At 36.4% G+C, this 19,415-nt stretch overlaps 1 protein-coding gene across 1 annotated transcript in view; it reads right to left on the minus strand.

Annotated features, from left to right (window-relative positions):
* Window positions 1–19,415, minus strand: part of csmd2 (CUB and Sushi multiple domains 2) — an 819,059-nt gene that overhangs the window by 137,290 nt on the left and 662,354 nt on the right. The window contains exons 48-49 of the mRNA XM_061882497.1: window positions 14,117–14,305; window positions 6,880–7,026 (exon numbers count right to left, since the gene is read on the minus strand). Of these exons, the coding sequence (XP_061738481.1) occupies window positions 6,880–7,026; window positions 14,117–14,305 (336 nt within the window). The remainder of the gene's footprint in view (window positions 1–6,879; window positions 7,027–14,116; window positions 14,306–19,415) is intronic.

Raw genomic sequence — 19,415 nt, forward strand, 5'->3', positions numbered from 1 at the left:
ATCTACAAAGCAGAGGACTTGACGCAAGCTCCACGCGTCTGGAGAACTGTTCTGTGACCAAGGGCGACGGTTGTTTACGACCCCTCTCCTCTTAGAAACAGCTGTTGCCATGTAATCAGGGAAAGTTCAAATACAAGAGGAGGCGTGCAACTATTTTGCCAGAGCGTGGTGAGAGACTGCACAAAGAGTACAGCCCAGACGTTTCTCCTCATTGAGCCAAATTGAATCCCGCCTTTGTTTAATTCCTTGCTTCTTGTCTGTTTAATAGATGCTTTGAAATATGTATCACAGCCAGCTGTGTAGGTTGGTGCACAGTAAAACAATACTCCCGAAACTTTGAGCAATACTCATCCCCGGGCTGGGGAAATAGGATCAAGTAAAGCAGGGATGTCCAAACTACGTCCGGGGGTCATGAGTCTGGGCCTGGGGTTTTTTCAAGTCATTTATTTATACAATCTGACCATTAGGACGATGCAAATGTACCTCCAACTTGAGGGAAAAAAATAGTAATGCAGGTAAATGATGACGATGAAGCACAGCATTTACCTTTGTGAGCCAATACGAAGAACCTTCCCTAGTCATGGCACCAAAAAAAAAAAGTTTTAAAGAAAATAACCAACAACAAAAGTAAACACACTTGGTCACACATAACACAACCGACTAACTGAACCTTGTAGATATTATAAAAAACATCCAAGCACCAAAAAAAAAAAAAAATCATAATTACACGAACTATATTAATAGCATATGTAAATACGTGCATGTACTATGTATATACAGTACAAGCCAACATCTTGGTCACACCTTCTCCTCATTCACTACATTTTTTTTTTATTTTCATGACTATTTACTTTGTAGTTTGTCAAATCAAAACTGTGAATGAACACATGTGGAGGTGAAATAACTGAAAACATGTTTTATATTGTAATTTGTGCAAAACAGCCACCCTCTGCTCTGATTACTGCTTTGCACGCTCTTGGGATTCTGAGATTCACCTGAAGTGGTTTTCACTCCACATGTGTCATAGTCTTAATGCCTTCAAAGACAATCTGCAATGTAAATAGTTATGAAAATATACAATACATATTGAAATATGTGTCCAAACTTTTGTCCTGTATTAGATATATATATATATATATATATATATATATATATATATATATATATATATATATATATATATATATATATATATATAGTGAAGTATATTTATATAGTGCTTTTCTCTAGTGACTCAAAGTGCTTTACATAGTGAAACCCAATATCTAAGTTACATTTAAACCAGTGTGGGTGGCACTGGGAGCAGGTGGGTAAAGTGTCTTGCCCAAGGACACAACGGCAGTGACTAGGATGGCGGAAGCGGGAATCGAACCTGGAACCCTAAGTTGCCGCCCCAGGTATATATATATATATATATATATATATATATATATATATATATATATATATATATATATATATATTCATATATGTGTATAAATACATACATACACACATATATATATATATATATATATATATATATATATATATATATATATACATATATATATATATATATATATATATATATACAAAGGTGGGTAGTAACGCGCAACATTTACTCCGTTACATTTACTTGAGTAACTTTTGGGATAAATTGTACTTCTACGAGTAGTTTTTATGCAACATACTTTTACTTTTACTTGAGTATATTTATAGAGAAGAAACGCTACTTTTACACCGTTCTATTTATCTGCATTCAGTTCGCTACTCGCTACTTTTTTTTATCGATCTATTTATGTTTGTTTTGGTTATTGACAGAGCTTCAAAGTAGAATCTACGCATGCCTGCATTTCACCAATCACATGCAGTCACTGGTGACGTTGGACCAATCAAACAGAGCCAGGCGGTCACATGACCCGACTTAAACAGGTTGAAAAACTTATTGGGGTGTTACCATTTAGCGGTCAATTGTACGGAATATGTACTGTACTGTGTAATCTAATAATAAAAGTTTCAATCAATCAATCAAAAGTGTAAAGGAAAAAAGAGACTTTTTATTTCAACCGTACTTCCCGTCAAAAGCCTAAAGACTGATCGAACAGTTCCTGTCTTCACAATAAAAGTGCCGCTTCATCGCGCCTGCGTTAACAAAATAAGAGTCTCCGAAAGCCAGCGCAAACAAGCTAGCAAGATACGGAGTTTGCCGCCAATGTATTTCTTGTAAAGTGTATAAAAACGAATATTGAAGCTGGACAAATAAGATGCCAAAAACCAACGACTTTCATGTGGTATTAGACAGAAAAGAGGAACTTTTTTTCTCCTCCATTTGAAAACGTGAACGTCTGATTCCAGTCAATGCAAGTCATCAGAATCAGGTAATACACCAACTTATATTCTTGTCTTCTTGAAAGATAGGAATCAATATGTTGAAAATGCATGTATATTCATTAAAACACCTTTAACATGTCAACAAAAACAGCAAAATTAATAGATATAAATTATATACTGTATATATAAATGTATGTTTATATACTGTATATATAAATGTATGTTTATATACTGTATATATAAATGTATGTTTATATATATATAAATAAATATATATGTATATATATATATATATATATATATATATCTATATATATATATATACAGTATATATATATGATATGTGTGTATAAATGATTTGTGTGTATGTATGATATGTGTGTGTATAAATTATATGTGTGTGTGTATATGTATATATGAGGTAGATCACCTCGACTTGGTCATTTACTAAGTAATTGATAAACGTTGAAAAACTTATTGGGGTGTTACCATTTAGTGGTCAACTGTACGGAATATGTACTGTACTGTACAATCTACTAATACAAGTTTTAATCAATCAATCAAATCAATGAATGCCTACTGAGGCTATGGTGCTGTTAAGTTATTGTGGCTCAATGTGCCGTTTTTTTATTTTGTTTTAATGTACTATCATTTAATATATATTATTGTTTTAGTTGCTTAAGAGATATTCCTGGCTCTGAATTTGCTCATTGCTATTTTTATGTTTTTGTGCATTATTTGTTGCCGTAATCAGGTTACTCATCAGTTAATCAGTACTTGAGTAGTTTTTTCACAACATACTTTTTACTTTTACTCAAGTAAATATTTGGGTGACTACTCCTTACTTTTACTTGAGTAATAAATCTCTAAAGTAACTGTACTCTTACTTGAGTACAATTTCTGGCTACTCTACCCACCTCTGTATATATATATATATATATATATATATATATATATATATATATATATATATATATATATATATACATATATATATACATACATATACACATACATATATCTGTATACATATATATATATACAGTGGGGCAAAAAAGTATTTAGTCAGCCACTGATTGCGCAAGTTCTCCCACTTAAAATGATGACAGAGGTCCGTAATTTTCATCATAGGTACACTTCAACTGTGAGAGACAGAATGTGAAAAAAAATCCAGGAATTCACATTGTAGGAATTTTAAAGAATTTATTTGTAAATGATGGTGGAAAATAAGTATTTGGTCAACCATTCAAAGCTCTCACTGATGGAAGGAGGTTTTGGCTCAAAATCTCACGATACATGGCCCCATTCATTCTTTCTTTAACACGGATCAATCGTCCTGTCCCCTTAGCAGAAAAACAGGCCCAAAGCATGATGTTTCCACCCACATGCTTCACGGTAGGTATGGTGTTCTTGGGATGCAACTCAGTATTCTTCTTCCTCCAAACACGACGAGTTGAGTTTATACCAAAATGGATACATGGATGATACAGCAGAGGATTGGGAGAATGTCATGTGGTCAGATGAAACCAAAATAGAACTTTTTGGTATAAACTCAACTCCAAATGTTTGGAGGAAGAAGAATACTGAGTTGCATCCCAAGGACACCATACCTACTGTGAAGTATGGGGGTGGAAACATCATGCTTTGGGGCTGTTTTTCTGCTAAGGGGACAGGACGATTGATCCGTGTTAAGGAAAGAATGAATGGTGCCATGTATCGTGAGATTTTGAGCCAACACCTCCTTCCATCAGTGAGAGCTTTGAATGGTTGACCAAATACTTATTTTCCACCATAATTTTCAAATAAATTCTTTAAAATTCCTACAATGTGAATTCCTGGAATTTTTTTTTCACATTTTGTCTCTCACAGTTGAAGTGTACCTATGATGAAAATTACAGACCTCTGTCATCATTTTAAGTGGGAGAACTTGCCCAATCGGTGGCTGACTAAATACTTCTTTGCCCCACTGTGTATATATATATATATATATATATATACACACACACACACACACACGCACACACACACACACATAGTCGGACATATACACAGTCAGACATAACACAACCGGCTCACTAAACTTTGGATATAATAAAAAACAGTCCAAGCACTAGAGATGCACGGTTTGCGATCTCATCCGCGGACTCCATGGGTCCGGCAGGTGATATGACGAAAAAATAGATTTTAATTAGATTCGGGCGGGTGGCAGTTGAATCATTCGGAAAAAATTGATATACATGGTTCAGGGGTCGGTATCCTCTACCATATTAGCTTTCACTGTTATGCTGATGACACCCAACTTTACATGCCCCTAAAGCTGACCAACACGCCGGACTGTAGTCAGTTGGAAGCGTGTCTTAATGAAATTAAACAATGGATGTCCGCTAACTTTTTGCAACTTAATGCCAAAAAAACGGAAATGCTGATTATCGGTCCTGCTAGACACCGACCTCTATTTAATAATACAACTTTAACATTTGACAACCAAATAATAAAACAAGGTGACTCTGTAAAAAATCTGGGTATTATCTTCGACCCAACTCTCTCCTTTGAGTCACACATTAAAAGCGTTACTAAAACGGCCTTCTTTCATCTCCGTAATATCGCTAAAATTCGCTCCATTTTGTCCACTAAAGACGCCGAGATCATTATCCATGCGTTTGTTACGTCTCGTCTCGATTACTGTAACGTATTATTTTCGGGTCTCCCAATGTCTAGCATTAAAAGATTACAGTTGGTACAAAATGCGGCTGCTAGACTTTTGACAAGAACAAGAAAGTTTGATCATATTACGCCTGTACTGGCTCACCTGCACTGGCTTCCTGTGCACTTAAGATGTGACTTTAAGGTTTTACTACTTACGTATAAAATACTACACGGTCTAGCTCCAGCCTATCTTGCCGATTGTATTGTACCGTATGTCCCGGCAAGAAATCTGCGTTCAAAAGACTCCGGCTTATTAGTGATTCCTAGAGCTCAAAAAAAGTCTGCGGGCTATAGAGCGTTTTCCGTTCGGGCTCCAGTACTCTGGAATGCCCTCCCGGTAACAGTTCGAGATGCTACCTCAGTAGAAGCATTTAAGTCTCATCTTAAAACTCATCTGTATACTCTAGCCTTTAAATAGACCTTTTTAGACCAGTTGATCTGCCGCTTCTTTTCTTTCTCCTATGTCCCCCCCTCCCTTGTGGAGGGGGTCCGGTCCGATGACCATGGATGAAGTACTGACTGTCCAGAGTCGAGACCCAGGATGGACCGCTCGTCGGGACCCAGGATGGACCGCTCGCCTGTATCGGTTGGGGACATCTCTACGCTGCTGATCCGCTTGAGATGGTTTCCTGTGGACGGGACTCTCACTGCTGTCTTGGAGCCACTATGGATTGAACTTTCACAGTATCATGTTAGACCCGCTCGACATCCATTGCTTTCGGTCCCCTAGAGGGGGGGGGGTTGCCCACATCTGAGGTCCTCTCCAAGGTTTCTCATAGTCAGCATTGTCGCTGGCGTCCCACTGAATGTGAATTCTCCCTGCCCACTGGGTGTGAGTTTTCCTTGCCCTTTTGTGGGTTCTTCCGAGGATGTTGTAGTCGTAATGATTTGTGCAGTCCTTTGAGACATTTGTGATTTGGGGCTATATAAATAAAAATTGATTGATTGATTGACCATTCAAAGAGCCATTTGGAACCCGTGTCACAAAGCGAAGAAGACAATAGGCGACGCAAACATTCTCTAGAATGACTGCTGGAAGTCACCCAGGGGTTGGGGGCGCGGGGGTGTAAAATATAATCAGGATTTGTCACGGATGCAAAGGATTCTGGGTATTTGCTGTGTTGCGTTTATGTTGTGTTACTGTGAGGATGTTCTCCCGAAATGTGTTTGTCATTCTTGTTTGGTGTGGCTTCACAGTGTTGTGCATATTAGTAAGAGTGTTAAAATAGTTTATATCACAACCATCAGTGTACTCTGTATCACCCAGTATGCCTTTCAATCTCGTACGTGTGATTGCGGAAGCTGCACAAAACATGTTGCCGGACTAACAATCGGTTTGTACATGTTGTTGAAAGTGTCAAAGGCAATGGCTTGACAGCACGCCCCTATTCACGTCATCAGGATGAACACCAATGGATGTTCGCGAGAACGTTAGCGGCTCCCATTGGCTTCTTTGCTTTGTGAAACGGGTTTAAATAGCTCTTTGAGTGTTAAAGGTGGCCGACCTCTGATGTATTTCAACGGGCGGTTGCGGTTCTGATAAAATGTTGGTTCGGGTGGACGGCGGGTGGATGACAACTTTGGTGATGCGGTTGCGGATGATATAATTGCCTATCCGCGCATCTCTACCAAGCACCATACAAAAATTTAAAATGACACCCATTTAAACCCAATGCAATGGATGATGGGAAAAAAGCAAAACACTCTCTCCCCACGTATCCTTATTTGGCGCATGTATTCTCTTTTTTAAACCGACGACTGCCCCCCCAGTTAAAAAAGGTTTGGCCAACCCTGCAGTAAAGTGACACATCCCAACATGTTGAAGGGTTGCTCTATGAAAACAAGAAAGTATTTTCTCACCTGAGTAGCGTATCCGGAAGCCCTTGTGGCTGGTGGTGTGGTCGAAGGACCAGTGCAGGTAGACCCGGTTGGAGGAGCTGGTGATGCCGAGTGGGCTGGAGTAGTTTCCACTCAGCGTGATCAGGAGAGGACTCTGTCTTGACGGGCCTGAGGCGACAAAACATTTGTTGAGCACAACACCGACAATGTCTTCCTCTCACATTTGAGCAAGCATTGAACGTCCTCCAGACAAGTCACAGTCACTGCAAATTGATACCTGTTGTCAACGGCTCCAATTTTCGTTACTTTTATGTGTTGTAATAAATACACTCTAATATAATTAGATTTGTATGATTATTACAACTGGTATCCAGTTGTTTGTATTCATTATCTCATTTGCAGGTATTACAATTTAGATGTTTATATGTGTAAAGGTTTGTTGTTGTTGTTGTGCCCCAAAAAGTGTTAATACTGTAAGCATTTTACTTATCACGCACCGGCTGTTCAATTGCATCTTAGCAACAAATTTGTATTGTAGGTGTTGAAATCGCCATGTAAAGTTGCTAATGCTAATCAGTAGCATGTCTACAGCAAAGCCAATTTATTTTGACATCAAGCTAGCGCATTTCTGGAAAAGTGGAGCCTTACTTGACTTGGAGTGTTTTTTTTTTTTTTTTGTTAATTCCTTTTTTTGGCGTTGAAAATGGCAACACGTAGTCTGGCTGAGTCTGCTCTCGGTGCTGCTGGAGTGACAACAAAGAGTCGAGTCGGCAAGATGGCGTGACGCCCCGTGTAAACTAGTTACTGTAACGTGGGGGCATCGTTGGATTTTACCCGAATCCGGCAGGATGGGGCCTGTGCCAAAAAAGCACCGTATTTAAGGCCTTTAATACATCAATAGTACAAAAATAAAAGCATTTAAAAAAATGTTTCCGTTCCAATTTATTTTTTTTTTTGCTGAAATACCCTAAGCCTGTGTTAATCAGCACACCTGGGGACAAGGTGTCTCGGCCTCGGTCATCACGGACCACCTCGTCCCCACCACCGTGTCAAAGTCCCGTGAAAAACACCTGAGCAAAATTGTACCGTCCAATTCCAAACAATAAATATGACCCATATGACGATTTTTTGACAAAACAAAAGTAAATAATGACTATGAATTTATGACGGGGGTTCATGGGCACGTGTTGCTAAACGGTTTGGTTTGGGGAAAAAAACAACAACAATGCATCAAAATGTGTTTGATACATTATAACTATTTTTTTGCACATTTTTCAAAATAAAAGTAAACCAGATTCTCACTAGTTTGTTTTATTTCCTGTCCAGCGCTCTTAATTTTTGTTTTTACATCCTCTTTTCCTTCGTTTACCACCGTTTCTTGATCCGTGCTGTTTTTTGGAAGAATTGTTTTAATCGGATTTGAATAAATAATGAAAATATTAAGAAATATGAGTCCTCTCGTTTAATACAGGGGTCCCCAAACGACGGGCCGCATACGGCCTGCCAGCGTTCAAACCTCGGCCGAGTCATACCAAAGACTATAAAAAAAATGGGACTCATTACCTCCCTGCTTAGCACTCAGCATCAAGGGTTGGAATTGGGGGTTGAATCACCCGAAAAATTATTCCCAGGCGCGGCCACAACTGAGTTTGACCACAACTGGTCAAATGCAGTGAGTAATTTCGCCACACCTTGCGTGTGTATGACGATCATCGGTACTTTAACTTTTTAATAGAATATACAGTACTTGCAAATGAGACCCAGAAGTGTAGGAAAATATTATACAATAGTATAGTATGTAATATTAATAGAACATACAGTACTTGCAACCGAGACCCGGAAGTGTAGTAAAACATGATAAAATAGTATAGTACATATTAGTATATAATATTAACATAATATACCGTACTTGCAAATGAGACCCAGAAGTGGAGGAACACGTTTTATGATATTAAATAATATTAATAGACCATTAAGTACTTGCAAATGACTCAGAAGTGGAGGAAAACATGATATAATAGTACAGTACATAATAGCATATAATATTAATACAACATATAGTATTTGCAAATGAGACCCAGAAGTGGAGGAAACATTATATAATAGTATAGTATATAATATTAACAGAACATACAGTACTTGCAAATGCGATCCAGAAGTGTAGGAAAACATGATATAATAGTATATAATATTAATAGAACATACGGTACTTGCAAATGAGACCCAGAAGTGTAGGAAACTGTTATATAATAGTGTAGTATATAGTAGTATATAATATTAATGGCATACTGTATACAATTCTTGCAAATGAGACCCAGAAGTGTAGGAAAACGTTATACAATAGTAAAGTATATAATTTTAATTGAACATACAGTACTTGCAAATGAGACCCAGAAGTGGAGGGAAACATTATATAATAGTATAGTATATAATTTTAACAGAACATACTGTACTTGCAAATGCGATCCAGACGTGTAGGAAAACAAGATATAATAGTACAGTATATAATAGTATATAATACTAATAGAACATACAGTACTTGCAAATGAGACCCAGAAGTGTAGGAAACTGTTATATAATAGTATAGTATATAGTAGCATATAATACTAATGGCATATAAAATTCTTGCAAATGAGACCCAGAAGTGTAGGAAAGCGTTATATAGTATATAATAATAATTGAACATACAGTACTTGCAAATGAGACCCAGAAGTGTAGAAAAACATTATATAAAAGTACAGTACATAATAGTATACAATATTAATAGTACAAGCAGTACTTGCGAATATGACCCAGAAGTGTAGGATTATATAATAATATAGTATAAATTTGTATAAAATATTATTAGAATATACAGTACTTGCAAATGACACCCAGAAGTGTAGGGAAACATTATATAATGGTACAGTACATAATAGTATAAAATATTCATAGAATATGCAGTACTTGCAAATGTGACCCAGAAGTGTAGGAACATGTTATATAATAGTATAGTATATAATAGTATACAAAATTAATAGAACATACAGTACTTGCAAATGAGACCCAGAAGTGGAAGAAAACATTATATAATAGTATAATATATAATATTAATAGAACATACAGTACTTGCAAATGAGACCCAAAAGTGGAGGAAAACATTATATAATAGTATAGTACATAATAGTATATAATATTAATAGAACATACAGGACTTGCAAATGAGACCCAGAAGTGGAGGAACACGTTATACGATAGTATACAATATTAACAGAATATACAGTACTTGCAAATGAGACCCAGAAGTGTAGGAAAACATTATATAATAGTACAGTACAAAATAGTATATAATGTTCTTAGAATATGCAGTACTTACAAATGTGACTCAGAAGTGTAGGAAACCGTTTTATAATAGAATAGTATAAAATATTAATAGAATATAGAGTACTTGCAAATGAGACCCAGAAGTGGAGGAAAACATGATATAATAGTATAGTATATAATAGTATATAATATCAATAGAACATACAGTACTTGCAAATGAGACCCAGAAGTGGAGGAACGCGTTATATGATAGTATACAATATTAACAGAATATACAGTACTTGCAAATGAGACCCATAAGTGTAGAAAAACATTATATAATAGTACAGTACATAATAGTATATAATATTCTTACAATATATGCAGTACTTGCAAATGTGACTCAGAAGTGTAGGAAACCGTTTTATAATAGTATAGTATATAATATTAAGCGTGTCTTAATGAAATTAAACAATGGATGTCCGCTAACTTTTTGCAACTTAATGCCAAAAAAACGGAAATGCTGATTATCGGTCCTGCTAGACACCGACCTCTATTTAATAATACAACTTTAACATTTGACAACCAAATAATAAAACAAGGTGACTCTGTAAAAAATCTGGGTATTATCTTCGACCCAACTCTCTCCTTTGAGTCACACATTAAAAGCGTTACTAAAACGGCCTTCTTTCATCTCCGTAATATCGCTAAAATTCGCTCCATTTTGTCCACTAAAGACGCCGAGATCATTATCCATGCGTTTGTTACGTCTCGTCTCGATTACTGTAACGTATTATTTTCGGGTCTCCCAATGTCTAGCATTAAAAGATTACAGTTGGTACAAAATGCGGCTGCTAGACTTTTGACAAGAACAAGAAAGTTTGATCATATTACGCCTGTACTGGCTCACCTGCACTGGCTTCCTGTGCACTTAAGATGTGACTTTAAGGTTTTACTACTTACGTATAAAATACTACACGGTCTAGCTCCAGCCTATCTTGCCGATTGTATTGTACCGTATGTCCCGGCAAGAAATCTGCGTTCAAAAGACTCCGGCTTATTAGTGATTCCTAGAGCTCAAAAAAAGTCTGCGGGCTATAGAGCGTTTTCCGTTCGGGCTCCAGTACTCTGGAATGCCCTCCCGGTAACAGTTCGAGATGCTACCTCAGTAGAAGCATTTAAGTCTCATCTTAAAACTCATCTGTATACTCTAGCCTTTAAATAGACCTCCTTTTTAGACCAGTTGATCTGCCGCTTCTTTTCTTTCTCCTATGTCCCCCCCTCCCTTGTGGAGGGGGTCCGGTCCGATGACCATGGATGAAGTACTGGCTGTCCAGAGTCGAGACCCAGGATGGACCGCTCGTCGGGACCCAGGATGGACCGCTCGCCTGTATCGGTTGGGGACATCTCTACGCTGCTGATCCGCTCGAGATGGTTTCCTGTGGACGGGACTCTCGCTGCTGTCTTGGAGCCACTGTGGATTGAACTTTCGCAGTATCATGTTGGACCCGCTCGACATCCATTGCTTTCGGTCCCCTAGAGGGGGGGGGTTGCCCACATCTGAGGTCCTCTCCAAGGTTTCTCATAGTCAGCATTGTCGCTGGCGTCCCACTGAATGTGAATTCTCCCTGCCCACTGGGTGTGAGTTTTCCTTGCCCTTTTGTGGGTTCTTCCGAGGATGTTGTAGTCGTAATGATTTGTGCAGTCCTTTGAGACATTTGTGATTTGGGGCTATATAAATAAACATTGATTGATTAATAGAATATAGAGTACTTGAAAATGAGACCCAGAAGTGGAGGACAACATGATATAATAGTATAGTATATAATAGTATATAATATCAATAGAACATACAGTACTTGCAAATGAGACCCAGAAGTGGAGGAACACGTTATATGATAGTATACAATATTAACAGAATATACAGTACTACCAAATGAGACCCAGAAGTGTAGGAAAACATTATATAATAGTACAGTACATAATAGTATATAATATTCTTAGAATATGCAGTACTTGCAAATGTGACTCAGAAGTGTAGGAAACCGTTTTATAATAGTATAGTACATAATATTAATAGAATATAGAGATTCCTCTACAGAATCTCCTCTCTGGTCAACAAAAGCACCTTGAGGATTCTAGCGGGAACTCTCATTCAACCCTTCTTCGATTACGCTTGCACCTCCTGGTACCCCAGCACCTCCAAAACCCTCAAATCTAGACTCCAAACATCCCAGAATAAACTAATCCGGTTACTTTTAGACCTCCACCCCAGATCACACCTCAATCCAACCCACTTTTCCAAAGTGGGCTGGCTCAGGGTGGAGGACAGAGTAAAACAACTTGCACTGAGCCTAGTCTATAAAATCCGCTGCACCTCCTTGATACCGAAGTACATGTCAAATTACTTCCTTAACGTGAATGACCGCCATAAACACAACACCAGGGGGAGCTCCACAAACCACGTTAAACCCAGATTCCAATCTAACAAAGGTCTTAACTCATTCTCTTTCTATGCCACATCAATGTGGAATGCACTCCCAACAGGTATAAAAGTAAGTGCATCTCTATATTCCTTCAAAACCGCTCTAAAACAACACCTCCATGCAACTTCAACACTTTACTAATACCCTCCTCCATTCACATCCCATCTCCCCGGATTATAAACAACTCAAATGTACTTCTAATGTATATACTTGTTCTTATGCTATCTGAACTCACTATGTTCTTTGCTGGCTGTACATATCCTACTAAATAAGACCTACACTGTTTCAATGTCCACATTTCTCTGTTGATGCAATTGTTGATGACTGAAGTTCTGATATCAACCAAAGCTCCTCATCCCACCCCCCGGATTGTAAATAATGTAAATAATTCAATGTACATACTATGATGATTAACTTGTGTGATGACTGTATTATGTTGATAGTATACATTTGTACCATGAATTGATTAACGTGGACCCCGACTTAAACAAGTTGAAAAACTTATTCGGGTGTTACCATTTAGTGGTCAATTGTACGGAATATGTACTGTACTGTGCAATCTACTAATAAAAGTATCAATCAATCAATCAATCAATCAATCAACCAATCAATCAATCAATCAATCAATACTTGCAAATGAGACCCAGAAGTGGAGGAAAACATGATATAATAGTATAGTATATAATAGTATATAATATCAATAGAACATACAGTACTTGCAAATGAGACTCAGAAGTGTAGGAACATGTTATATAATAGTATAGTATATATTTGTATATAATATTAATAGAATATACAGTACTTGCAAATGAGACCCAGAAGTGGAAGAAAACATTATATAATAGTATAGTATATAACATTAATAGAACATACAGTACTTGCAAATGAGACCCAGAAGTGGAAGAAAACATTATATAATAGTATAGTATATAATATTAATAGAACATACAGTACTTGCAAATGAGACACAGAAGTGTAGGAAAACATGATATAATAGTAAAGTACATAATAGTATATGATATTATTATCTTTTTAATTCCTACTGTTGATGTGTCCTTAAACACCGGCCTTGCACTGCCACGCTTTTCTTGCGATTTCACCAAGATAATCCTATGTTGAAACAAGTTGAATTCAGCCCACTTCTGTGTAACTTCCAGCAAGTCTGCTTTTAGTTTCACTTTGAATCAAATCTAAAACTGCTCTTCTCTTAATTGAGGGGGAAAAAATAAAATACAAATGCCCATAATTGCTTCGGCAGCCCCAAAGTTAGAGCATGCCTGCTTCTTTACTCGCAGTGAGATATATTACATAAATAAAATGCGCTAATCAGCAATTCCGAGAAGCCTGCCAGGGCAGCTGACTGCGCCCGTAATTGCGCGCAAACGCGGGGAAGCGGATGTAAACGTTCCGTCACCGCCGCTTCTTCTTGAGCTTTAATTGAGCATGCTGCTAATTGTTATTTTTTTGGGGGGAGGAAAACAAACACTCACCGTCAAAGATCTCCAGCTCGTCAAACTGCCGGCTGGTCTGGAAGTGCTCGATGGTGAAGGTGATGTTGTAGCCGGGCTCCACCCTCACCAGCCAGGAGCAGGACTCGAAGTGAGGGAAGCCCGTGCCCGGCGACTGGCTCATGATGACGCCCGTGGACGCCGTCAGCAGCTCGTTCATGGGACAGGTCACTGAAGAGTCGCGGCATGGAAGAGGAGCAGAACAAAAAAAATAAGCATGATTGTTTTTGGGAAGGAACAGAAAATGTTCATTTATTGTCGTTAATTGAAGCACTTGCCACTCCTGACTTGTCCGCCGTCTTTTTTTTTAATGAACGTATTTTCCGGACCATAGGGCGCATCTGATTATAAGGCACACTGTCGATGAATGGTCTATTTTTAACCTATTTTCATATATAAGGCGCACCAGATTATAAAGCGTATTAAAAGAGTCATGTTATTTTTTTTCTAAATGTAAAACACTTCTTTGTTTTGGCCAACACACAAGAACCGTATTTCCGGACCATAGGGCGCACCGGATTATAAAGTGCACTGCCGATGAATGGTCTATTTTTGACCCATTTTCATATATAAGGCGCACCGGATTATAAAGCGCATTAAAAGAGACATGTCTTTTTTTTTTTCAAAATGTAGAAACATTCCTTGTGTTGGCCAACATACAAGTAGCATATTTTCCCGACCATAGGGCGCACCGGATTATAAAGCGCGTTTTTCGATGAATGGTCTATTTTCAATCTCTTGTCATATATAAGGCGCACCAGATTATAAAGCGCATTAAGGGAGTCATATTTATTTTTTCTAAATGTAAATCAAAACTTGTGTTGGCAAAAATACAAATTTTCAATCCCTTTTCATTTATAAAGCGCACCAGATTATAAGGCGCATTTAAAGAGTCATGTTATTTTTTTCCAAAATGTAGAACACTTCCTTGTGTTGGCCTACATGCAAGTACAGTATTTTCCCGACCATAGGGCGCACCGGATTGTAAAGCGCATTTTTCGATGAATGGTCTATTTTTGATCTCTTTTCATATATAAAGCGCACCAGATTATAAAGCGCATTAAGGGAGTCATATTTATTTTTTCTAAATGTAAATCACAACTTGTGTTGGCCAACATACAAGTACAATATTTTCCCGGTCATAGGGCGCACCGGATTATAAAGCTATATTTTCAATGAATGGTCTATTTTCGATCTCTTGTCATATATAGGGCGCACCAGATTATAAAGCGCATTAAAAGAGTCATGTTATTTTTTTTCTAAATGTAAAACACTTTTTTGTTTTGGCCAACATACAAGAACCGTATTTTCCGGACCATAGGGCGCACCGGATTATAAAGCACACTGTCGATGAATGGTCTATTTTTGACCTATTTTCATATATAAAGCGCACCGGATCATAAAGCGCATTAAAAGAGTCATGTCATTTTTTTTTCAAAATGTAGAACACTTTCTTGTGTTGGCCAACATACAAGTGCCATATTTTCCCGACCATAGGGCGCACCGGATTATAAAGCGCTTTTTTCGATGAATGGTCTATTTTCGATCTCTTGTCATATATAAGGCGCACCAGATTATAAAGCGCATTAAAAGAGTCATGTTATTTTTTTTCAAAATGTAGAACACTTCCTTGTGTTGGCCGACATGCAAGTACCATATTTTTCGGACCATAGGGCGCACAGGATTGTAAAGCACATTGACGATGAATGGTCTATTTTCAATCTCTTTTTGTGAATTAATGAATTATATTTATATAGCGCTTTTCTCAAGTGACTCAAAGCGCTTTACATAGTGACACCCAATATCTAAGTTACATTTAAACCAGAGTGGGTGGCACTGGGAGCAGGTGGGTAAAGTGTCTTGCCCAAGGACACAACGGTAGTAACTAGGATGGCACAAGCGGGAATCGAACCTGCAACTCTCAAGTTGCTGGCACGGCCACTCTACCAACCGAGCTATGCCGCCCGCCCCTTTTCATATACAAAGTGCACCAGATTATAAAGCGCATTAAAGGAGTCATATTTTTTTTCTAAATGTAAAACACTACTTGTGTTGGCCAACATACAAGTACAATATTTTCCGGATCATAGGGCGCACCAGATTATAAAGCGCATTTTTCGATGAATTATCTATTTTCGATCTCTTTTCATATATAAAGTGCACCAGATTATAAGGCGCATTAAAGGAGTCATTATTTTTATTATAAATGTATGACTTCCTTGTGTTCGCGGACATACAAGTACCATATTTTCCGGACCATAGGGCGCACCGGATTATAAAGCGCGTTTTTCGATGAATGGTCTATTTTCGATCTCTTGTCATATATAAGGCGCACCAGATTATAAAGCGCATTAAAAGAGTCATGTCATTTTTTTTCAAAATGTAGAACATTTCCTTGTGTTGGCCAACATACAAGTACCATATTTTCCCGACCATAGGGCGCACCGGATTATAAAGTGCAATTTTCGATGAATGGTCTATTTTCGATCTCTTTTCATATGTAAGGCGCACCAGATTATAAAGCGCATTAAAAGAGTCATGTTATTTTTTTTCAAAATGTAGAACACTTCCTTGTGTTGGCCGACATGCAAGTACCATATTTTCCGGACCATAGGGCGCACAGGATTATAAAGCACATTGACGATGAATGGTCTATTTTCAATCTCTTTTCATATACAAAGTGCACCAGATTATAAAGCGCATTAAAGGAGTCATATTTTTTTTTTCTAAATGTAGAACACTACTTGTGTTGGCTGACATGCAAGTACAGTATTTTCCGGACCATAGGGTGCACCGAATTATAAAGCGCATTTTTCGATGAATGGTCTATTTTCGATCTCTTTTCATATATAAAGCGCACCAGATTATAAAGCGCATTAAAAGAGTTGTTATTTTTTTGCAAAATGTAGAACACTTCCTTGTGTTGGCCGACATACAAGTACAATATTTTCCCGGTCATAGGGCGCACCGGATTATAAAACGCATTTTTCGATGAATGGTCTATTTTTGATCTCTTTTCATATATAAAGCGCACAGATTATAAAGCGCATTAAGGGAGTCATATTTATTTTTTCTAAATGTAGAACACTTCCTTGTGTTGGCCGACATACAAGCTACGTATTTTCCGGATCATAGGGCGCACCGGAGTATAAAGCGCATCGACGATGGTTTATTTTCGATCTCTTTTCATATACAAAGTGCACCAGATTATAAGGCGCATTAAAGGAGTCATATTAATATTTTTTTTTCAAATGTAAAACACTTCCTTGTGTTGGCCGACATCCAAGTACCATATTTTCCGGATTATAAAGCGCACCGGATTATAAAGCAGACTGCCGATAAATGGTCTTTCATGGGACAGGTCACTGGAGAGTCACGGCATGGAAGAGGAGCAGAAAAAAAAAAGCATGATATTTTCTGGGAAGGAACAGAACATTTTCATTTATTGTCGTTAATTGAAGAACTTGCTGCTCCTGACTTGTCCGCCGTTTTTTTTTTTTTTTTTTAATGAACGGCCCCAAGCAAAAGGCTTTTTTCCACAGATGTCAACTGACGCTTGCTGGCTACATTTGTTGCGTATTTAAGGAGCTTCACGTGTGTCCTTGTTACAAAAGCTTTTTTTGGACACAGCATTTATTTAATTGAATTTTTTACTTTTGAATATTGTGAATGGAAATGGTTTTATATCAAATTATTCAATTTAATTGGGAAAAAAATTTGTCAAATAAATGTTTGCTTTAAAAAGCAATGTTTTGTAATTCAGTGTATAACAATTCAGCGTTCAAAAAGTCAGCGTTTAAAAATATCAGTGTATAAATAAGAGTTTAGAAATTCCGTGGAAAAAAAATTAAGTGAAAAAAAAAATTCATTGTAAAAAAAATAAGATGTATAAAAGATATGTGTATAGAATGTAGGTGTTTAAAAATTAAGTTTATAGAAAAAAAAAATCTGGGTTTTAAAATTCAGTTTTTAACAATCCAGCGTTCAAAAAGTCCGTGTTTAAAAATTCAATGTAAAAAAAATTAGCGTGTAAAAATTCAGTATTAAAAAATTTTGGGGTAAAAAGATTTAGCGTGTAAAAAAAGAGGGTATACAATCTTGGTGTTTAAAAATTCAGTGTATAAAAATATCTGTGTTTTAAAATTCAGTGTAAAAATGTTCAGTGCTTAAAAATGCAGTGTATGAAACTGCTGTTTTAAAATGCATTGCAAAAATATTTAGTGTTTAAAAATTCTGTGTATAAAAGAATTGTGTTTAAAAATTCAATGTAAAAAAAAAATGAGAACAAAAAAATTATTTGTACAAAAATTCCGTGTAAAAAGATGCAGTGTTTAAAAATTCAGTAAATAAAATGTTGGTGTTTAAAAATGTTGTGTGTAAAAACAAATTGTATTTTAAAATCTATTGCATAAAAATTCTGTGTAAAACTGTTCAGTGTTTAAAAATTCAGTATATATTTAAAAAATTCTACGTAAAAAAATCAGTGTATAAAAAAATTGCGTTTAAAAATTCAGTGTAAAAAAAATTCAGTGCAAAAAAAATCCATTCTAAAAATTCTGTGTAAAAAATATGCAGTTTAAAAGTTCATTGTATAAAAAAATCAGTGTTTTAAAATTCACTGTAAAAATATTTAGTGTTTAAAAATTCAGTGTATAAAAAAAAATTGTGTTTAAATATTCAATGTAAAAAAATCAGTGCAAAAAAAAACATTTGTATAAAAAATCAGTGTAAAAAGATGCAGTGTTTAAAAATTCAGTGTAAAAAAAGTGTTTAAAGATTCAGTAAATAAAATGATGGTGATTAAATTTTGTGTGGAAAAAAAATGGTGTGTTAAATTCCATAGCATAAAAATTCCATGTAAAAATGTTCAGTGTTTAAAAATTCAGTAAATACATAAAAAAGAGAGTTCAAAAATTCAGTGTACAAAAACAAGTGTTTAAAAATTCAGTGTAAAATAAATTCAATGCAAAAAAAAAAACTGTATTAAAATTCAGTGTAAAAATATGCAGTGTTTAACAAATTCAGTGTATACAAAGTGTTTAAAAAGTCAGTGTATAAAATCTTGGTGTTCAAAAACATTCTGTGTGTAAAAAAAATTGGTGTTTTAAAATTCATTGTAAAAAAATTCAGTGTGAAAAGGTTCAGTGTATAAAAAATGCGTGTTTTACAATGCATTGTAAAAAAAAATCAGTTTTTAAAAATTCAGTGTATGAAAAATGTGTTGAAAAATTCAGAGTAAAAATAATTCAGTGTTTGAAAAAAATCAGTGTAAAAAGATGCA

This window comes from Nerophis ophidion, linkage group LG21, assembly GCF_033978795.1.
Source record: "Nerophis ophidion isolate RoL-2023_Sa linkage group LG21, RoL_Noph_v1.0, whole genome shotgun sequence".
Lineage (NCBI taxonomy): Eukaryota > Metazoa > Chordata > Actinopteri > Syngnathiformes > Syngnathidae > Nerophis > Nerophis ophidion.